Source organism: Thermothielavioides terrestris, chromosome 2 (assembly GCF_000226115.1).
Source record: "Thermothielavioides terrestris NRRL 8126 chromosome 2, complete sequence".
Classification (NCBI taxonomy): Eukaryota; Fungi; Ascomycota; class Sordariomycetes; order Sordariales; family Chaetomiaceae; genus Thermothielavioides; species Thermothielavioides terrestris.
Window position 1 is genome coordinate 7,234,460 of NC_016458.1, and position 22,148 is coordinate 7,256,607.

Genomic DNA, 22,148 nt, shown 5'->3' on the forward strand with positions numbered 1-22,148 from the left:
TATCGACCTCGTTAAGTCGCTATACGAAGAAAGCAGGGGTTCAACCGGCTACTGCTATCGGCAAAGCCGCTATATAGGCTAGTCGATTAATAACGAAAAGAATAATTAGGTCAATGATCTTAAAGTCGTAGCTACCACTTGATGCGAGGAAGTGCTATAGATACGTAGAATAACAAGATATAGATTGATAATAGTAGTAGATCAAGGATCTAGGCGGTAGTGCGCTAAGAAATATATATCTGTAGGGCAGAACATATGTGTGTACACCGCTTGCCTAAATGGGTCTAGCGTTGCAAAGTCTGCAACGTGGGGCGTGGGGCACCCTTATCTAATCTACGTATATAGACACATAGGTCACATAACCCCTCTGTTCCTCCTGCCTTATATCACCGCTCCTAAGTATTGTAGCAGGCTCAACAAGCGGCTATAGATCGCCTATACATAGGAATTCCGCTACCGACCCATTAACTTTAGCCTACCATTCTAGGCCTTGACAATTTAACATTAAACAGCCTATAGCATATGCTAAGATAGTGTGTAGTAACGGAGGACTACTATAGGCAAGCCTAGCTGACCTAGGCCTCGCTAGTCGACCATCTTCTACAAACGCCTCTAGCGCAACCGGTTATATCGTATATTAGCCTAGACCTACGTTAACAAGCTCCTATATACCTAATCAATTAGGATATATACCCACTAGTATAGCCAAAAGTACTAGCTTAGGTCGCGCCTATACTTGTTCAAACTGTGTACCCAATTCCTAAAGAAGGTATAGCTATCGGCTCTCAATATAACCTTGCTTACGACAGCCTACGTTGTATAGAACTACAGCGTTATCGACTAGACCCTCGGAGCGATAGCCCGACGCCTAATAGCCGCCAGTACTAAGACGGTACATTCGACTCTAGCTATATAGTAGGCTAAACCGAATTTAAGGTCAAATGTAAAGATATTAGAGTGTTCGACCCTTTCTACCTAGACCCCAATGGCCTAGGAGTAATCTACAAAGGCAAGGCAATCACTTACACCGATGCTTATCGTTTTCAAGCCTATATCAAGATCTTTATCGAGGATAATGACAACAGATCTATTAAGTAGCAAATCGTTAAAATGTTTCCTACGCTCCTTAAAGGTAGGGCCCAACTCTAGTAGTCTAAAGGAATTTCCAATAGCCATCGTTGCTTTCTTAAGGAACAAGGCCTTAAAGCGATACTAGAGGCCCTAGGCAAGCGCTTCAAGCCTAATTCAATAGTAGCTACAAAGAAGTTCAATACTACGTTCCTATATCTTAAGGACATCACTATCGACGAAGAAGCCTTTATAAAATTCGTAGAGTATAAGTTGCACTAGGCTTATATAATAAATAACAATGCCAACAGCTCTAATTAGTAAAGCACTATACATTAGATCTAGGAGCATATAGATCTGAATATCTAGCGATATATTCGTTACCCCTAGTTTTTCACTTCGCTTAATCAGTGTCTATATAAATAGGAGCAATCGCGAGCTATATTGAAGTTAGCGGCTATAGCAAAGTTCCCTAACGTATAGAAGAAGCTAAGTAGCAAGGATAAGAGCAAAGAGGAAGAAAAGATTAAATAGGCGCCTTGATATTAGGCTAACAAGTCTCGAAGCAATTACAAGGATCGATACCGCTATAGCGGCGACTACTACCGCCTAGCCGACCGCGACTAAGATTAGGATGAGCGCTAGGCCTAGGACTATGACCGCTGCGATCGTGACGACCGCCGCTGTGACGACCACCACTATAACGATCGACGTAATAATCGAAGGGATCGACACGACGATCGGAAGGACCGCTATAACGACTATAAGCGCGATTGACCCTGTGACTACGTATATTTTATAGGCGACCCCGAATCTAGGGACGAAGCCGATACCTTGGGTACTACGTCGGACTATTCTACTATATCTAACTTCTCTATCTTGTCTTCTAAATCGGAGATCGCCTATATAGTTATCGACTTAGAGCTTATATACTATAAGTGCTATAAGACCTTCTAAGCTAAGTCAGAGGTACGGCAATACGTTAAAGCCTATAAAGGCACTAGGCCAAAGTACGTCTAGAAGAATTATATAGTTAACTAAGCTATGCCTAAACGCTGTACTTATAGCTATTGCACTACTATTCTAGATTTATATAACGCTCTGTTCTAGTATTTAAAGTATTACAAAGATGTGAAAAACAGTATTTTCCATTGTCTAGCAGATCTTAGAGAGAAATCCGTTGCCAAGGTAATAGAAGCTATAACCGAGATTGCCTTTGAATATAAGCCCAAGGTTATCAATGTCGTCTATCAAGTTAAAGAAGCCCTTGCCCTAGAGGTAAACGACGGTATTAACAGCCCTCTAGGCAACTATATATACCTTCGTATCGTCGTTTATACGAAGGAGGACAGTGACGAACTCGAAGTATACCTCGACCTAAAAGCTAGCCACTCGATTATTAGCTATAATCTACTAAGCCACCTTGACTATACTGTTAAGCGCTATAAGGGCAAGGTAATAAGCGTTGGTAATAAGAAGCTAGCCCTCTCATAGTAGGCTACTTTTACTATCTTCCTAGCTAGTATAGAGAATAGCAAGCCCACCTTATATAAGTTTACCTATTCCACTTAGGTAGTAGATTCGCTAAGACCTAATCTACTACTCGGCAATGACTTCCTAGATAGCTACTGTGCCTTGATCGACTACAATGCGAAGAAGGTCGACCTCTAGGCCTTTAAATTCACTATTCTATTCGCTATCAACGCCTATTCGGCTCCCTACGTTCGAAAGGTCAAGACTACCTACACGATTATACTTTTACTAAACTAGGAGGTAGAAATCCTAGTCGAATATAAGCTACTCCCGAAAGGCTAGTCCTTTATATTCCATTCCAACTATCTAGCTATATATTATACTATAGTTATAGCTAAGACCGCAAAGGTGGCCACCATTAAGAACACTTTACGCAGTATTATCAAGATTCCAAAGCGATACCCAGTAAGCAAGATCCATAAGTACAAGGATAGCGGTTTCCTAGCATACTCCTAGACCTCTACCTTAATGGCTTTAGTAGCTAGTATAGCGATAACCGCAATAGCTACCTTAGCAGTAGCTACAGATATCGAACCCCCTTCTTTAGCAGCGTAGGCTACTATAGTTATACTAATCAATAGCGAATTCGCTTTCGATAATCATATTATAGCTATAGTATAACATAGTTATAGTATACGCTAGCTATCGATACCCCTAGCTATCAACTTTACGAAGGCCGTCTCCGCCAACGAATTCGATAGCACTAAATCCACTATACCGATAAACGACTACGTCTTCTAACTAGTGTAGGCCAACGACCCTAATAAACCGCTAGGTAAACTATTTATACTAGAGAAATAGTCGACACTAGGCCTATGTATAGACCCGAGCCTATCCGAAATCGTTACTAAGGACGGTGTATATATATACGCCAAGGATTCTAACATCGCCAACCGATTTATCAAAGTCATTGAGCGATATCCTAGCCTCTAGAAGGATAAAGGCCTTATATAGCAGAACCTAGACGAACTAATGCATATACCTTTAGTAGAAGGCTAGTAAAATTAGAAGGTCAACGCCTAATCCTACCTACTAAGCAAGAAGGACCAAAAGGTCCTCGACAAGACCTTCGATAGCCTATATAAGTAAGGCTATATAACCTAGGCTATCTAGGCTACTCCTTTTATATACCCTATATTCGTAGTATAGCGACCTAGCTACAACAGAGAACTTAAGGGCTACGTCGTTATCGATCTACGAAGCTTGAATTGTATAACGGTGCCTAATAACTATCCCCTACCCTTACAATCGGAGATCATCGCTAAGTTACATAGTAAGCGCTTTATTATAGCGATCGATACTACCTTGTTTTTCTACTAATTCGGCGTATATCCACTATATTACAATCAATTCACTTTAATTAGTTTATATAGCCTCGAGCAGCCTACAGTTTGCCTAATAGGCTACTGCAATTCGCCTATATATATGTAGTGCGTTATAGATCGACTGCTTAAACTGTATTCGGTATATACACGAGCTTTTATCGACGACATTGTAATCTATTTAGACAATGCTAAGGACTATATACACTACTTAGATACGATATTCAGCCTCTTCGCCAATAAGAACATCGTCCTCTTGCTAGCCAAATTGTATATAGGTTATCTAAGCGTAGAATTACTTGGATTTTATATCGATAGCCTAGGCCTTATAACTACGGTATAGCGTGTTAAGGCCTTTAGGCAGCTCGCCTTTCTATATACCCTCAAGGCCCTTGAACAGTATATTAGCGCTATAGGCTTTCTTCGGCATCTGATTCTATACTATACGTAGTTGGTAGAGCTTTTGTAAGCTTATAAGACAGCATTGTTGAGAAAAGGCTACGAGGAAGGCCGTATTGAGACCGGTAACGCCTCTAAAAGGACCGCTTATTGTGCAAAGACAACCTTCGAACCTACGTCCGTAGAGCGCTTATCCTTCAAAGTGATCTAGGCAGCGATATATAAGGAGGATCCGACTATTTTATACTACTTTGATCCTAATAAACAGCTCTTTATATAGATTGATGGCTACCTAGAGCGCAGATTTGGTATAATAGTCTTCTATCTGTGCGATAGCTACGAGTAGGAGCCCGGTATACCGATTTTATCGAATTAGGTGCTCCTAGTCATATTCCTCAGCCGATGTCTAACGAAGGCCGAGATATAGTATAGGCCCTTCAAGCAAGAAGTGGTATATCTGGTATAGGTAGTTAAAAAGCTCTATACTATAATTTACTTAGCTAGACTTCTAGTCAATGTGCTTATAGACTACGCTGCTATATATAGCATTGTTGCGTAGACCTAGCTCGATACTTTATCTATAGATCGGACTAATTAGTAGCTAATCACTATCTCCGTTTACCTCTTGGAGTACGACCTTCGGCTATATCACCTGCCTAGCTGCCTAAACTTTGTACTAGATGCTTTAAGCTAGCTAAAAGCGATATAAGACCCCGTTGAACGCCTAGAAGGCTATATAGTACTCGACAATGTAATGTTCGCCTTCGCTGAAGCGTATATAGAAGATTTGCTTTACTAGAAATTTATCGCGGCTTATAAAGAGGACCCTAAATATAAGGCTATTATCGACGATCTTATTTACAGCGACGCTATATCCGCTAAGGGTAGCGGTGTTTTCTTACGCCCTAGGCTACCTTTTACAATGATCGATAGCCTAATCTACAATATCTAGCTATATAGCGTATACCTTCTTTGTATACTATTTAGCATAATTAAGAAGGTTCTTAGCTTAGTTTATAATGCTAAGTACTACTTTGGTGTAGAGCGTATATTATATAACTTATATAGCATCTCTATTGTCAATAAAACTTATAAGGTTAAGAAGTATATAGCGTACTGCCTAGTATACCAACTCAATGCTATAGACTGCTAAAAGCCAATTGGTGAGTACTAACCGATCTAGCCAAACGATATACTCCTAATGCAAGTTATCGCAATCGACTTTATTGTAAGCCTACCAAATGTACTATTGAAAGGCTCTTCTTAGCAACTAGATAGCTACAATAGCTTTGACGCCTTAATAACCGTATTATATAAAAGTAGTAAATAGACCCTCCTATTGCTAGGCAATGGCAAATACTCTACAAAGGATTAGGGCTACGTTCTTATACGCTAACTACTCCTATTAGACTAGGGTATATTATTAGCCATTATTTCCAATTATAATCGCAAGTTTATATTAGACCTCTAGACTAGTATATAGGAGTATCAAAGTACTAAGCTACTAATGACAACTATATATTATCTATAGGCAAATGGCCTAGTAGAGCATAAGAATTAGCCTATAGAAATCGCCCTACGATTCTATATCTTTGAATTCTTAACTAGCAACTAGGTCGACATTATTCCTCTATTGCAATAGAACCTCAATAGCGTATATTCAACGTCTATTCGCTCAACGCCTTACAAGCAGTTGTACAAGTTCAGATCGTAAAGACCGCTCAATGTAATTATAGCCGATCTAGGTATAGCCACCCTAGTAGACTTACTTGCTCTATAAGAGGATTTGCGCTATAAGGCATAGTTGGTAATAGATTTCGTAACTATATAAGCCAAACGTTGCTACGATAGTCGCTACTGTTAAGTCGAATTCGAGATTAGCAATAAGGTTTATCTTCGGCTCTATTATAGCTACTACCTACCTAGTAACCTACCTTAGAAGTTATTACAACAATACGCTAGACCTTTCCCTATTAAGCGCTATATTAGCCAACTTATATATAAGCTCGATCTTCTAAACTATATAGGAATCTACCTAGTCATCTCTATAGAACATCTCTCGCCTACGCCGCTAGGAGAAGATCTATATAGCTACGTTGAACTAGAGGCTAGTCCTATAGAAGATTCGTAGGCCTCCGATTGGTCGAAAGACTATAAGTTTAGCGACGACTATAAAGTAGAGCGTATTCTTAAGTACTTAGTTATAGGTATATAGATCAAATATCTAATCTAGTAGAAGAACCTAGGCGTCTACTACAACGTCTAGAAATCGCTATATGATATATAGTATACTCCAAAGGTTATAGAGGAATATTGGAAGCGTCTAAGCGTTGACCCGCCTATAGGTGTAGTATAGAAGAAGGAAGCCAAGGCGCCTACCAAGCGCCCTCGAGGTCGGCCCTAGAAGAATATAAAGGCTATAGACAAGGCCGCTAACAAGGCTGTAGAGAAGGCCACTAGCGCTATAGCACCTGCCAAGCGCCTACGTAGCCGCCTTCGGAAGGACCTAGCAGTAGCTAGCCTATCGACGAAGACCTCCTTGTAGAAGGTGCCTACTCCAGTGGCCTAGACTAAGCAACCTTCAGTGTTATAGACCGTAGTATCGTAGCCCGGTACGCCCAAGGAGGAACCTACGCCGAAGGCCCTGGTTGAACATATGACGGCGCCGTAGCCTACGCCGGCAACGTCTAAGAAGGTATCTGTACTAGTTGAACGTGTCCCAGAGCCGCCTTCGCTAGCGCGTTCGACCATCGTAGTGGCCGGCCCAGCCTTAAAACCGTGGCGTAGTACGTACGCTAGCAAGGAGGATATTCAGGAGGATTGAACTACCGAATCGGGAAGGAGGATCAATACGAGGATCAACGTAGTAAGGGCACTGCTATGTTTTTTCTTGCGGGCCGGCACTTGATACTGGATGCTCCTATATATGTAAATAGATGATGACCCTATCTGGGTTAGGCTCTGGGTTAGGGTTGCTCTATATAGGGTTAGCCCTGTATAGCCTATGCGCCCTATATACTGCTAAGAATATCTTGGCAGTGGAGGGAGCCTCCCCACTTTGAATCCATCATCACTCATTCCACTATTGTATCTGCATACTACTTTTGCGTGCCACCGCATCAGGGAGTGACGGAGGGGGATTTCATTATGACCGAGCCCAAGAAATGCGACGCGCGACAATGAACCTCTTGTTCCGGAAACCGATTGCGGCTGGAAAAGAGCTGAAACCAATGCTCCACGTGTGTATGCCCCGAGAACCCGCTCGCTGAAAGCAATCCAACCAGTCTATCCAGGTAACCATGATCCATAAATGCGTCGCTAGTACTAGTAGATCCCGCTAAGAAAAATCAGAAAAATCGTCAGGCAAACTGTCGCCCGTCTAAAAATAAGGGCGGCGGAGGATAACCCCCCAGGGGAATCCGGCCATGCCGGTCCAAGAATCCGTGCGAACTGACTGTGCCGGCAGACTCAATCGTGATCCGCCCGCCGTTGGTTCGCTTCCGGGCCGTCCCAGGTGCTCTGCTGCGATTCGGGGGCCGCCTCGATGTCGTCCTTCTCGTCCATCCTCCCGCGAGGCTCCGTGATATTCAGCCCAACGAAAGCACCCGCGATCGTGACCAGGCCGGTCACCCACCAGGACAGGCCCGAGTAGCCGCTCTCCAAGCCGACGGTGTACAGAAACCCCGATATGATGGGCCCCAACGCCCGGCACAGGCTCGCGGTCGAGGCCGCCGCGCCATTGATCGTCCCGAGAGTCAGAGTCGTCGGTGCCGAGTTGGTGATGAGGATGGCGTTGCTGGGGTAGGCCAGCGTCGAGAACGTGCACTTCCACACGACGATGAAGTAGACGCTGGCCATACGAACGCTCTCGGGGAATAGGACGATGTACGGCACGAAGAAGTACAGCACCGGGTACAAGACAGACATGAGTCTGAAGAGGCGGAGAGGGCCCAACCTTTCCGTGACCAGGGGGAACAGAAAGTGTGTCGATGTCATCGAGTAGAGGCCCTGGACCGACAGGATGAAGCCAATGGTTTTAGTGTCCAGACCGAAGCCGTCCGCAAACTTGAAGGGGAGGGATGGCGGCACCCGAGGCTCCGGCGGGCTTGTGCTGAGGAACACCGGAAGCAACGCGTCGAATGCCATGGTGTGACTGGGGGATATTGTCAGCATTGTCGACTTGAAAACCCACTCCAGGCGTAACGACTTACAACGCAAGGATGCCGTAGGAGGCAATAATGGTGAGAACAGGCTTGGTAAATATCCTTGTCACAGGTTTCGTTTCCAGTTTCAAGGACTGCCCGCCGCATCCAGCTTCAACTTCGAGCAGTTCCTGCTGGGAGGCGGTCGCGGCCGGTGATGGCCCAGCCGAGGCCCCGCCGGCGACGTACCCAGGCAAGGGATCTTCCACTGTTAAAAGGAGAGGCTGCTCCTCGGAATCCTTGGCTGGCGACTTGCCCTTGCCCTCGCCACCCATGCCAGGCAGGCAGGAGAGCAGGTAGTTTCCAAGCTCCACTCCCCGATCCCGGTTTCGCTTCTTCTCCGCGTGCGTCTCTTCCAAGAACAGAATGCCAATGACGACGCCGAGCGAGACGCAGATGGCACTGAACAGGTTCGGCAAAAGGTACGGAAATCGGTCCCAGAGACTGCCTGGAGCGAATACTGAGGGCAGTCTCTCGACCGGCTTCGCAAGAGCGCCGCCGATCATAGGTCCAACGATCGAGCTATCCACATCGTTAGCACGGACTGGCCCCTGTCGGCGTGTGCGCTCTGAGCTCTGCGCGGAACGCGCTGCAGCTTACCCTATGCACCAGACCAATGGCATGACCGCGTACGCCCGAGCTGAGCATCGTGTCAGTGCCCCGTTCTGCAGCCTGTGACTGTGTGACGACTCACGTTGATGTTCCTTGACTGTGATCAGCTCGCCCACAGTTGTCTGCAACACGCCGATGTTCCTTCTGCCGTCAGCCCCACACAACCAGCACACGTTGATCTGCCAGGCGGCTCACCCGTTTAGGAATCCGCCTAGAGCGCGCGCGAACAGCGCAACCTGGAGGTTGGGCGCGAAGCCGAAGATGAGGACGCTCAGGCCGGTTCCCGCCATTCCCATAAGCAGCACCGGTTTCCGGCCGATCTTGTCGCTCAGTCTTCCCCAGAAGACGCTTGTGGAGAACTCGGCAAAGGTAAACGCTGAGGTCACCATGCCGGCATAAAACGAGATTTGGCTCTCGTCATCGGCAAAGTTGAAGTCCTTCACCATGTGATAGATGTAAGGAAAGATGGACATGAACGCAATGGGCTCGCATATCCGGCAGAGAGCTGGCAGCATGTTAGCCATCGCTGTACTGTGCGCCCTGGAAGAAAAGAAGGAAGTCCTATCCGTACCGAGAACAAACAGCTGCCTGCCAGGATACGGCGGACGCTCCGGCCCGTCCATAGTACGGTTCCTTCGTGTCCTCATGGTTGCTGGATTCTTTAGGGTAGAGAATCTCAGCAGGGAGACCTTGAGTCCCTGGGAGCTGTGACAGCCCACGCGGTTGTGAGAAAGCACGGCAGCAACTTAGATAGAGCCCGGTCCAAAGGTGAGATTTGCTGTGCCAGGTGGGTTTGCGGCTGGTTTATACCAGTTGGCAGAAAGGTGCCTAGCAAGCGGGGAGGTTCGGCCTGGTGAACAGGAATCCGAGAGGAGTAGTGGAGCCCGGGGAGTCCAGAAGGACAGCCCAGTCTGAGTGATGAGCTTGTACCCTTGGGTCGTTGTTGAGTCCGAAGTGGGACGGGTAGATGGAGAGTGCCAAAGAATGATACCAAGAATATGGGACAAAATATGGGGAGGGAAAGGGGGGGTATTTGAATATCAGCGGGAACCCGAACATTAGTGTACTGAGACAGCTCGGAGTGGATGTACGATGTATATCCACTCTCGGAAAGTAAGCTTCTGCGTCGGTGTATGCTTCCACCAAGGACCAAGGACCGGTAGCAGGGGGAGGATCCCACGAAAGCCGGCCAAGGGCGCGGAAAGGGCTGAAAACAGAGGTCACCGGATCATCCATCAGGCTGTGTGGGGACCCTTTGTCTGGGACGCGGGAAGAAATCCAGGAATAAAAATATTTCTTGAGGGAAACAATGAAACAGCGGTGACAAGCTCCCGCGCTCTGGACAGCCGATCTTGGGGAAGCACTACTCCGCAGTTGGTAAGCTTAGGTAGCACATACTCCGTACCACGAGGTACGAAGTGAGTGCGACGGATACTTGTTGTACACCACAGCGTTGACAGTCATCCTGGACAGGGACCTGGGGGCTCGGGCTTGGCGGGTCAGGAGCATGAGTGGCGCGCGCGAATGCCACTTCCCTGCGCATCGCATCCGTCCCCATCCATGCCTTGCAGGGATCCACGGATGGCCTCGTCACCGTTTCGCTGGGACGCGGCGCGGGATCGTCTGACGCCAGGAGGGCTTCCACTGTTGGGACCCCGCGGTGGGGCATCGCCAGCCGGTTCACGACCAATTTCTTGGTCGCCCGAGAAGGACAGGTGGGTGTGCGTGGGGAGGTCGTTATGCACCAACGAGGCTAGTTAGTGCAGTGCTGTGGTGAGATACCAGCGATGTAAATTCCCTGGGCCAGTGAACACAGTCGCTGCAAGCCTGGGAGCCGCCCGGGGAATCGTCGTGTTTGCGCGAGAAAGGTGTAGGTGGTTGGCTGCACCACGAGAATCATGTTGCCTTCTCTGTGCGCGCCCGGGTAAGGCGCGATGCATGCCGCGGGCTTGCCCGAGGCGCGGGACGTCCCTTGAGTGGTTTGGAGGGTGGGTATGACTTAGAGCGTCATCGCACAGCAGCGGGCAACGAGTCGGCCCCGCAGGACTCTTCACTCAGATCCGTCGATGTATCTCCATAGACCTGGTGATGGTCCGCGGACAAGTCATTCGAAGCATCACTTAAGCTGGTGGCAGTGTGAGCAGACACCGAGTCCAGGGCCAGGCCGGACGCCACCAACCAGCGCGCGGTCGCAAGCCGCGGCTAGCTCTAATGTATGTAGTGTAGTGTACACTAACGTTACCCACTAGTAACTTCGAGCCCCATGAGGCTGTTGCTGCTCACTTCCTTGTTTTGGGAGAGGCAATTGACGTAAACTCGGTTTAGTCGTGGTAGCTCTTCGGGAGCGGGGCGCCCTCAGCCGTTTGCGGGAATGACCAGACAGCGAGGCGGCGCCGCCTTATTTTCCAGTCGTCGAATTCTCTTGTCGCTTCTCTTCTCGCAGATATTACACTACACTGGCGGTCTTCCGCTTGGTAGCTGACATTACTGCGTAACTGCACTTGACACGAGGCGAGCAATGACCGGCCCCTGCAAGCCCGGGGGCCGGGGGTGCTTCTTCTCTTGGCGGTGATGGACCGCGGCTGAGGGCTTGGCGTAAGACGTGGGTTCGCCAACCCTTTCGTCACGCCTTGTTCTTTCGTGATTGTCGGCCGCGGATGATGGTCCTTTTGGTGCGAGGGGATGGTGTTGGCAGCGCTGGCGCTTGAGCGATTGGTCCTTCAGTCGAGAGGCGGTGAAATTGTCGCCAATGCCGGAACCCGGAGACTTGCGGGGCTGTGGTGCCGGGTGGAGACGACGAACAGGGGTACCTACGGCCCCCCTCCAAGGCTACCAGACGGGCAGGGTCAAGAGGCCATGATCAGGGAGAACGCGCCCGATCTCCTTCGTGCCTTCCCTCAACAGATACACTAGAGGGGCAGCACTGACGGCAGCCTGGGGTGGGCCGGGCGCGTGACGCACGCTGTGAAGCATGCGACGTCCTGTGTGAGCCAAGGCGGGTGGAAGGAATCGGAAGTTGCGATGCCGTGCCTGCCTATGGCCTGTCGCGCTCCAAACCAACCAAGTGCAACCCGAGAGCGGCATGACCAGAGGTTGCAGCCGACAACACCAACCGAAGCTCACACAAACACCGGTTTCTCGCGGAAGGACCGCGAGCCGCTGGCGTCTCTTCGGGATTCCCTTTGGGATTACGCCGTAGAATATCTACGGGGGTCAGTTCGGTATGTAGCACATGTCAAGCCGGAGACACATGTTCTGCCTGCATCCGTCTTGTTTGACGGGTTGCTGAGGCTTAACTATCACAAGAGGGGCACGGAGGGCGGAAACAGCAAAACGGGCAAAGCGTGCACCTGGGGGGCTAACGTCATCAAAACCGCGCATCCGGAACCCAGAGCCCCATCTCTTTTCTTCTTCGCTTGGACTCCAGACAGACGCCGCTTATGAAGTTCTAGCCGATGTCACCGGTCAGAATCAAGCCAGAAATTACTCATGTATACTGTGATCCCTACCCTCCCTCCTGATACCACAGTAGACTGCCGCGGGAAGCATCCGACGACTCAGAGTACCCAGGTATTGTACGTACATACATGCATACTGTGGTGAAGTCGGAGCGGGAGTGAGACGAAGGTCTGATGCAGAGCGCCCGGCTGCCATCTGTTCATGCTGTGCAACATCAGAATGAGGCGCCCGGAGCCCGATCCGGTCCATGCTGGCAATTCGGCATCCAGCGCAGCACGAAATCTCCGCGTCTCGATTACTGTGGTAGTACGTGGTACGCTTGTAATTTACGGAGCTGTGACGGAAAGCACCGGCAACCAACCCAGTCCTTTGCCCTCTTTTGAGTGGTTGGCAGCAACGGACAATTGGGCGGTTGCGGAGCTCGGAAAAGCTGCTCGGGGCGGCCAGGATGTTTGTTTTTTCTCTTGGACTCATTTATCAGCATACCTTAGCGCGCCAGGGGGGGGTGGCAAAATGATCTCTGTTATAGTTTCCAAGAGCCAAAATAGTTTTCTAGTTTACAATATACTTTATATTATAAAAATGATTACTACTACTATTGTAGAGTTAAAATCACTATATAGTGTAAGAACCACTTAGATAAATTATATATTTAATAGTAAAATAATCACTATACTAGTTTTTTATTATATATATTTTAGATCTATAGAAAGATTTTAAAGTTAAGCTTTTCTTCTAATTCAAAGATTATTTTCTTTGAAAATGATTTTCTATGTAGAAGATTGCTTTTGCCTCTTTTCTATACTCTCTAGCCTACGCCCCTCAGCTTAAGCCTCCTAAATAAGTGTGAAATTCAAACCAAGGTACAACTGTAAAATCGTAGTCTCGTAGTCTCGTAGTATAATGGTAAATCTATAAGCTTATAATGTGTAAGTCTTGAGTTCAATTCTTTGTAGAGTTCAGTTTTTTCAACTAAAAAAAAAGAAAAAAAGAAAAAAGAAAAAAAATAAAAAAAGAAAAAAATCTAAGAGAAATAGAAGAGATTTTCTTTTATATATAGATATATAGATAATAAAATTTTATAAGATAATCTTTTATCTAAAAGTTGATTTTAAATTGATTAAAACTATTTTAAATTCTAATATTCTTTTTATTATTAATAATTATCTTTTATTATTAATATTAATATCTATTTAAAATAGTCCTATTGATAAAAGATTATTTCTAGTATAAGATATTTTTATTATTTAAATTCCTATTTTTTTTGAATTAATCCTCTTAGTTGAAAATCATTTTCTTAAAAAAGGCATTTTGAACTCGGGACCGGTAGGCGTCTGTTTTCCAGGCGAAATATCTTGACGCTACAAAACCTTGGTGGTGACCATTTTGCCACCCCCCCTGGCGCGCTAAGGTATGTACACTACATAGTGTGTGTAGTGTACAGGTACTGTAATTCCGTGGAGTTATTCCGTACAGTTTCTCGCTAACCTTTTCGAGAATGAATGCCGGTTGCACGCCAAGCACAACACAAGATGGCGCGTCTACACTACGGTAGTGTACGGAAACAGCAAGCTGGTCCTGATCGGACTCCGTGTCATTGTGCAGGCGAACGAGGGGAGGTAGGTACCTGGACAGCCCGCCAGGCTCTGCTTTGGTAATGATGAAGATTGCACTGAGGACGGATCCTGCGTCTCAATGTATATCAGACGGAAGACTCGGGGCTCATTCCACTTGAATGCCTTACTTACAATACTACACTACACTAGCGTTCCATGTGTACAGCGCATTACCAATTGCTGCAGTCTGGAAGTTCCCAGACACGTGCGTGTGGAGACGAGACCCAACCGGGGAGACATCCGGGGAGCTTGGCTTGGTTCGTTCCAGGCCAGATCGGAAGTTCCCCTGGAATTGCTCGCCCACGCTATAATAACTACCACCACAGTAAGTTAACGTTAGTGAACTTGGCATGGAAAGGGGCTGGCTGGCTGGTGGGAGGAATGCTATGGTCGGATTGGTCGATGAAACAACTGTCATCTGCGGCAAACCAACCGGAAGCGATGCCATTCAGCGGTCTCGGGGACCATGTGCCATGCCAGTGACATTGAACTTCCAAGATGAAAACATGGACGGACTTGGCGTTTGGTTCTGTTTCGATACGTTACAGGGCCGGCTACTGCTGTATGGTAGTGTACGGATATTGTTCAGTTATGTAGTTACTCGCAAGGCCGTCCACGGTAAGTCAAGAGATTGGGGTCGCGCTGTGGTAACTCGAGTAAATACTCCGTACTGTGGTAGGTTCTCTGCCTACTGTGGTATGCCGAAGGCACGAGATGAGGTGAGTATGGATGACAACAGAACAACTTCCCTGTCCACTATGTACACTAGTGTACACAACACACGAGGCTCAGGTTCTCCTTGGCTTTCAGGGGGCTCCAAGACGCCCAGCAAGGATTCCCTGCTAGCGCAGCCACATCGGTTCCAGAAAACGAGATGCGCGTGTCGGAACCCAACCAGATGGTCGGGTGGGGTTTCACTGAGCCTGATCGACGATGACGCCTCTGCCAATCAATGCGAGATACACACGTAGTGTAATGTACACCTTGCTCTGCCAAAAGTTGGCATCCCACTATCCCTCGTGTCCCCTGGCGTCGTCCGTCCACATCAACTCATCGGACGAGATCCGATACTGCGCGACTACCCCCGTAGGACTCGTTCGCAAAGACGAGCGGCGAAGAATCAAGCCGGCGTCCAGGTTGATCAGCCCGCCGCACAGAGCTGCCTCCCAGATTATTGAGCTGCGTCATATCATGAAGTCGCGGGTTGTGGTGTGGATCTTCAGGAAAAATTTTCGTTTCCGGGAAAAGAAAGGGCGGCTGAAAGCAGTGGGGGCGAGCCAGGCCGTGAAGGTCAAGGTGTGTTTGCAGGATAGTCACAACCTGATTGGCCATATGCTCCACCTTGGTTTCCCGCCACGCAGACAGGGTTAATCATGTGCTTCAAGATGCTACCGAATACCTATGATCCGTATTCCGTACACTGCCTTCTTAACTTTCCTGCATGGAGCACACACAATATCTGAGCGCAAGGCAGCAGCTCGAGACCACTGTTGCGGTACTTGTGCTAGTTATGTGTACTTCGTACGGCGGTGACCACCTTGCTCCATATACGGAGTATGCAAGTACCTACATAAGATGGACCTCAGGAGGGCGGGAATAACGGATACACCAGCAAACAGCTCTCGCATTACCGATATGCATGTCGTGCAGCCGCCATTGCAGGAGGATTGGAGAAGGAGGACCAACAAGTGAACGCAGTCCTGGCTGATACCTGGCAGATCAACCCCGCTACGGAGGTACTGTGCAAGGTGTAGTGTACAGGTGCGTCCACTTTTCAACTTCGTTTCCTTGTCACAAGCCCAGAGTTGTGGGACCTGTTCACAGCAGACCCATGGGGAAGACCCGAGTGGATGGTCAATAGCGCAGAGTGGGCGGCGCTTCCTTGCGTACCGTGTCTGCCGACGGAGACGGAGACAAGTGGGTGTGGGCCTGGGAACCGGCGCCGCGGGTAGGCCACTCGACCGGCCGCGGGGAAGCACGAGCGAGGCCGAAAAAGATCCGTCGGCTTGCGCCCGGGCCAAAGCCGGTTGTTCAAAACACCGAAGCAAGCGACCTCGCTGACCGCCTGCTTACACAGGACCTATTTCACAAAAGGTACTCAAGTGCGCGGCCGCCATCTAGTGTAAAAAATGGCCCTCGCTACCGCCGTCCTAGTGTAAGTACCTTGGTATAGAGCTACCTTACCTACCTGGTACTTTTGAAAGCACCGATGGCGGCGCGCTCTGATGCGCACGTACGGTGTTCCGTACACACCTCAATACTACCTAGGTTGTAACGTTACGCGTATCGTTACAGTAACTAGGTACCACGCCGAGAGAAGGAAGGCCGGCAATTCCCAAATCGGTCCTCTGTCGTGTTCGGTTTGTCCCTAACGAACGGGATATCGTTGGGGTCCCAGCAGCAGCCGCTGAATAAGCGAGGCGATGAGTAGCTCAATTGGTGACTAGGAGCAATCTACACTACGTCGCGCCGATCACCAACAGCCGTCCTTGGGCTTGTAGAAGTGGGCCCCCCCACGCTCGCCTCGCAAGTCAGGTTGATTCAGCGCTGGCTCGTGAATCATTCACTAGTGTACCAGGTAGTATAAACTCCCAGGCGATATGTGGGTGTAAGTACAAACACAGTACACTCGGGCGAGGAGGCTTGCGGGAAGGATTGGGAGAATGACAGCAACGGCACCGGTATACCAGTGACGTTTAGTGTACTGTACACCACACTCCTGTCCCTCATCTCCCGCAATATGCACGGATCCCACCGCAAGTCTCTACACCTAGTGTAGTGTATTTGTACGAGCACCCCGCGTGGTGTTCCTGAGCTGTCTTGCGTGGGAGTGGCGTCAGACCTTGGCAGCAATTTCCAATCCCACCCGCCGCGGCGAGCCCCCGCAAGCCGTCTCGGTTCCGCAGGCACGGGCCTCACGTTCACTCGGGTCCAGTGAATTTCCAGGGGCCCTGTCAAGACGGATAGTTGCACATCGGTTCTGATCTGTTGAGAACATTCATTCATGTCCTGGCACCGGCTGGGGATGTGTTTGGAAGACACGTCGTTCGCAGGGTGGGGTTCGGCAAAATACCGACAAACGTCGCTCAAACGAATGCAAGCCTGTTCCGGGCGCTAGTTCCCATGATGGACTCGAGCACTAGCATTTGCATCTGTCAGCGTGGCAGTGTGTGTATCCGTACATACCGACCAGAGGACTAGGCAGGATGTACTTGAGTTAGGCATGCAGGGTGGGACGGACGGGCGAGCGGATCGCAATCCTTCGGTTCTCCTGTGCCAGCCAGCAGGCGGCAGAACGTCATCTTTGCACCTTGCAGCTGCGGGTGAGCGACCTGATTCGACCCAAGGCCGCGGTTTGGGCTGAGCTGAAGAGCCGGGTGAGCCGGGTCCTTTGACCGAGTCTTCCACAGCCAACAGGAACGACGGAATACTGTGGACGCAGCACGGATCACGCAGCCCGTGTATGACTGCCCCTCTTGGCAACACGTGCCCTCGCGCCTTTTCCTGGGGGACCTTTCACGCGGGGAAGTGCATTGACCCAGACCAATACCCGCGCTGGCTTCATGCACGCAAGTCCGAACTCCTTCCTTCCGGCATCTGATTCGGGAGCGCTTCCTCAATTTCCAAGGTACATACAGGTACCACGCACGTCCGATTGTTAAGCAGTACGCTTCTTGGCCCCAGTGGGCAGCCTTCTGAACAGCTCCCGGCTGATGCTGTCCGGCTGACGTGGCCGCCTCTCCGATGTTGCTTTCGCTCCCGATAGGACAGCAGTTCAAGCCGGCTCTGCCTCTCGGCGACTCGGTCCGAGTCCTGGCATTCGGCCCCCACGCGTGACCACGTCTCCGAGTCGCAAGTGAATATGGAGGTTGAGGGATGCTGACACGAGTCATTCGTTGGCCTCTTGGGCTCAGCCCCCAACATCAGGTCTCATTCCTACAACTCCAGCCTTCGCCTCATTCTCCTTTTGCACCTCTTTCCTCAGACAGCGAGCGACGTCACGCCCAAAATATGACGTATCTATCAACCCAAGGGAATGCTACTTCATCTCCGTCGTGGATGTCTCGGCCGAGGTGGAACGACGCTCTTCTAGAGCTTCGTGTTCCTTCGCCATATTAACGACCGAGCTAACTATGAGGAGAAGAGGCGCATATCTACCAACGCGGCTTGCTCGAACCGAGCTCCATTACTGGGGACAACGAGCAGCCGGCCTTGACCGACGTTGGACGGCAGGCTGCTCCGTGATTGATCCTCCCACGAGCCTATCGATCAAAGGTCTCTCTATGCCTCCCTGTGCCGGGCTGTCTCGTTTATGGCCGCCTTTCACCGGCCTGCAGCCTCGGGGCGGGATCAGTTGACGGGGAAGCAGCATGCTGCTTTTGTATGGCACAACGGAGGGGGTCATCTGCGAACTGCCTATCACAGCCCGTTATGTTCCCAATCCGCCTTCACGTAGCACGAACGGTCACCTATCGGATCTGGTTCGTCTAACAATGTGACCTTGACGGCGCTGGGCTGCATGAAGCTACTGATCCTTGCATCCAACATGCCACTGCTCGGGCCGCTGTGACCGGGTCCCAGGCCGGCCTGCGTGACGGGGATCTGGTTTCCGCAGTTGAAGCTTTAAGTCTTCCTGGACCGACTTGCGGACGCCGTTCCGAAGGAGGGCGCCATGACGGTTTAGGGATCAGCGCCACAACGACCTACTGGATGCTCACACCGCTACGCCACGGATATCTGCCCGACGGCAACCGATACGGAAGCCGAGACAGAATCAGCAGGACCCTGCAGCATAAGCAAGCACTTCGTAGCTTGGAGTTCTTGACCGGCAGAGAGGATCGGTCCGGGAGATGGCGCCACGCCGCAGGAGGAACGGACAGCCCCTCGAGGCCGCCGTCAGCGCGAGGTGTCATTGGAAGCCGTCCACCAAGGTTTGCTGCGCGGGGGCCGACGTGCATGAAAGCGTGCTTGCTTAGCTTGTTGTGACTGCTTTCCGTCTGGTGTAACGCTAACGTCACTGACCAACCCCAGCCCTGCTCTCGATCTTGTCTGCCCAGCTACCCTGGGCGGCTATCGCTTTTGGATATCGTCGTTGGCACGTCCGGTCGTTACCGGCCTTGATACACAAAGGAGCTGGAAGCTGCTCGCCGGTCTGTTTGCTCTGGGCTTGCGGGGTGCGACAGCCCAACTTGCAGAGATGACCGCCTTTACCTTGGACGGACCGCCTGAGCACCAAGAACGGTTCACAGCCCTATGCATGCGGCTGGCGTAGATTGGTCCGGGGGATCCATTCGGCCGGCAGGGCGTGCTTCCGGCAGCATGACCCTGGCCAACGAACCGGTCACCGACAAACCGATTCGAGAGCCCAGGCGAAGAATCGCGGGTGACAAGAGGCAGCGAGAGGCAAGCTGCATTGCGGAATCGGTCCGCTGCGGATGGGGCGTGAATCTCCCAGATTGCTTGGAAGCACTTACCTGTACACAGTAAAGGACATCCCGTGTAACGACGGGAACCAGGCAAGGCAAAAGAACCCTGCTCAAGACCGCAGAAAGACGCTTGAACAGAATTACAGATAATGTGCCTTCACACTTACATACCGTATCTTAGTATCGTTGGGTCGGAGCACTCAGCAGTTCCAGCACGCCGAGCAGGAGGTTTGCACGAGGATGAAAACCATCCCTGCAATCCCTGCAACAGCCCTGGTGCGGAACAGGCGAGAACCTCAGGTTCCAGAGAAACACCTCAAGTTATTGAGAGTACCTTACCTTCGAGGTAGGTCGCCTGGAGTACCCTGGTACTCTGATTGCCTGACTGGGAAACTTTGGCAACAGAGAGAGGAACTTGAAGCCATTCAATCGACGCGAGGCTTCACCGGTCCAAAGGCCGGTCCCACTTTTAGCCACACGGTCCACACCGACCCCACTATGGGTCTCTCGCGGGGTGACACAATCAACCTGGAACCTTCCCGCTCCGCACCATATTGGAGTTGCTCATCCTCTTGCAGAGTTCCATCTGCGCCACACGCAGAGACACATCCTTCCGGTCGCCCACGCTGGACCGTCAGCCGGTCAGTCGAACGGAGGAGGATCCGCACATCACAGTCACAGACGCAACGGGGCAAACACGGGAGCGCCGACACTCCAGAGGCGGTTAGAGTGATATGGCGGGCAAAAAAGGCGGCGCCGAGGGCAACAGCAAGAAGGCTGCGGGCCAGGCCCGCAAGGCCGAAGCCGCGGCGAAGAAGGCGGCGGCTGCTGAGGCGGCGCGCGAGGCTGCCGAGGCGGCCAAGTGGGAGCAGGGAGTGAAGAGCAATGCGAAAAAGTGAGTCTCTCTTGGCCTGTATGCCCCCGGGGCGTCGCCTTCCCTTGTTGTTCTTTGTTTGGTTATTCTCTGCTTTCACTATCGCTCTTCGCTTGACCTCGCCGGCTGTGGCCCCGCTGCCGTGGCCGACAGTCCCGCGCCGAGCGTCCGAGTGGTGGCCGGGGTCGTGCTGCCGTCTCGCGGCGCGGGCGCGTACTGTATCATCGTGGCGATGAGACTGTCACCACGCCCTTCTAAACTCGCGCGAGCAAACTGATCTACGGCGTGGCTCACCCACCGGATTATATCCATCGGCAGCGCTCACATGGGTCCTGCGGCCTCGACCCCTCCCGACTTAGACACCCACCAAGTTCATTCGGGAGCAGGCACCCCGTGCGGGGATAGCTAAAGTGACAATTGCTGACACTACTGCGCCTCAACCTCCAGGGAAGCCGAAGCAGCAAAGAAAGCGGAACAGGCTCGGAAGAAGGCGGAACGCGATGCCTTACTCGCCGAGGAGGAGAAAAATACCCCGGGCCGATCGGCGCCCAAGAATGCCAAGACAGCAGTCAAGAAGAGCAGGGGGCTGGACCTGTCGCAGCTAGACGGCGACACTGGCAAAGGGCTGCCGGCGCTGAGCGCATCGGGCATCGACAATGCTCTGGACGCACTCTCGCTGACATCGCAGTCTGATATCAAGATCGACAGGCATCCCGAGCGGCGGTTCAAGGCGGCCTATGCGCAGTTCGAGGAGCGACGGCTCAAAGAGATGGACGCGGATGGCAGCGGCGCAGGTCTCCGGCTGAACCAGAAAAAGGAGAAGATCAAGAAGGAGTTTGAGCGCAGCCCGGAAAACCCGTTCAATCAGCTCACGGCACGCTACGACGCTTCCAAGGACGAGCTAGCCCAGCTGAAAGAGCAGGAACGCGCCAAAATCGAGGCCCGCCTGACGTCCAATCCCTGAACGCTGAAGTGTCCATACGAGGGCAAGAATCCGAGAAAAAGAGGGGCGGTTTATGCCGGGGGCTCTATATGCCGGGGGGCTCATGCGCCCGGCCCGGACGGGAAGGGACGAGGATAAGCGAAGGCGTCTGGGCCGAAGCGGTTGTCCAATGCCAATGGTGGTTCTGGTTCCCCCAGTCGAGCCTGATGAAAATCTCCGGCTTGAGGTGACGCGCGATCGGCGAGGGGGGGCGCATGGGATAGTCGTGAACAGACCATCTTATTGCATTGGATATAGGCATGGGACTTCTGTCGCGGAGGAAGCAGACGGCGAGAGAGCTGAGACCCGCAGACCATGTAGACGGCTAGGTAGTTAGCTGCAAAAGAACCCAGTGTGGCCCCATGTCTCTCTCACTCTGTTTGCACTGTTGGGGCTGCCGGTGAATGTTGGGGCAACGCCTTGACAACGGGTGCTGCCTTGCTGGACGTAGTACATTAACGGCAGTTCCCTGGCGCCAACAGTAGTGTACACTATACTAGTGCCGTGTCCTGGGTTCTTTCGGGGTTCTTGAGTCAGGTATACTAAGTAGTGTAACCTTTGCCAGATTCGGCGATAAACACCTTTCCCGAAGGTTGCACATACGCACAACCCTAACCCTTGTTTACATTGACTTCGAGCTTGGCGCCGTTTCGCG

General features: G+C 50.7%; 2 protein-coding genes across 2 annotated transcripts; one reads left to right on the forward strand and one right to left on the reverse strand.

The window, feature by feature from the left end:
* Positions 1-7,710: 7,710 nt before the first annotated feature.
* THITE_2115342 (uncharacterized protein) lies at positions 7,711-9,873 on the reverse strand. The gene is made up of 5 exons (XM_003653151.1): positions 9,708-9,873; positions 9,332-9,641; positions 9,125-9,277; positions 8,534-9,046; positions 7,711-8,475 (listed from the first exon to the last, which is right to left on the reverse strand). Exons 1-5 carry the CDS (start codon positions 9,757-9,759, stop codon positions 7,791-7,793), a joined length of 1,713 nt encoding a protein of 570 aa, XP_003653199.1. The 5' UTR covers positions 9,760-9,873; the 3' UTR covers positions 7,711-7,790.
* Positions 9,874-20,206: 10,333 nt separating this feature from the next.
* THITE_132601 (uncharacterized protein) lies at positions 20,207-21,855 on the forward strand. The gene is made up of 2 exons (XM_003653152.1): positions 20,207-20,532; positions 20,959-21,855. The coding sequence occupies exons 1-2, from the start codon at positions 20,372-20,374 to the stop codon at positions 21,473-21,475; spliced, it is 678 nt and encodes a 225-aa protein (XP_003653200.1). The 5' UTR covers positions 20,207-20,371; the 3' UTR covers positions 21,476-21,855.
* Positions 21,856-22,148: the final 293 nt, after the last annotated feature.

Bases quoted from the DNA above. Each gene is read 5' to 3' on its own strand.
- THITE_132601 (XM_003653152.1), top strand. From the start codon at position 20,372: ATGGCGGGCAAAAAAGGCGGCGCCGAGGGCAACAGCAAGAAGGCTGCG. The intron at 20,533-20,958 runs GTGAGTCTCTCT...CTCAACCTCCAG, and splicing joins GTGAAGAGCAATGCGAAAAA to GGAAGCCGAAGCAGCAAAGA.
- THITE_2115342 (XM_003653151.1), bottom strand. From the start codon at position 9,759: ATGGACGGGCCGGAGCGTCCGCCGTATCCTGGCAGGCAGCTGTTTGTT. The intron at 9,047-9,124 runs GTAAGCTGCAGC...CGATGTGGATAG, and splicing joins CCATTGGTCTGGTGCATAGG to CTCGATCGTTGGACCTATGA. The intron at 8,476-8,533 runs GTAAGTCGTTAC...AATATCCCCCAG, and splicing joins TCCTACGGCATCCTTGCGTT to TCACACCATGGCATTCGACG.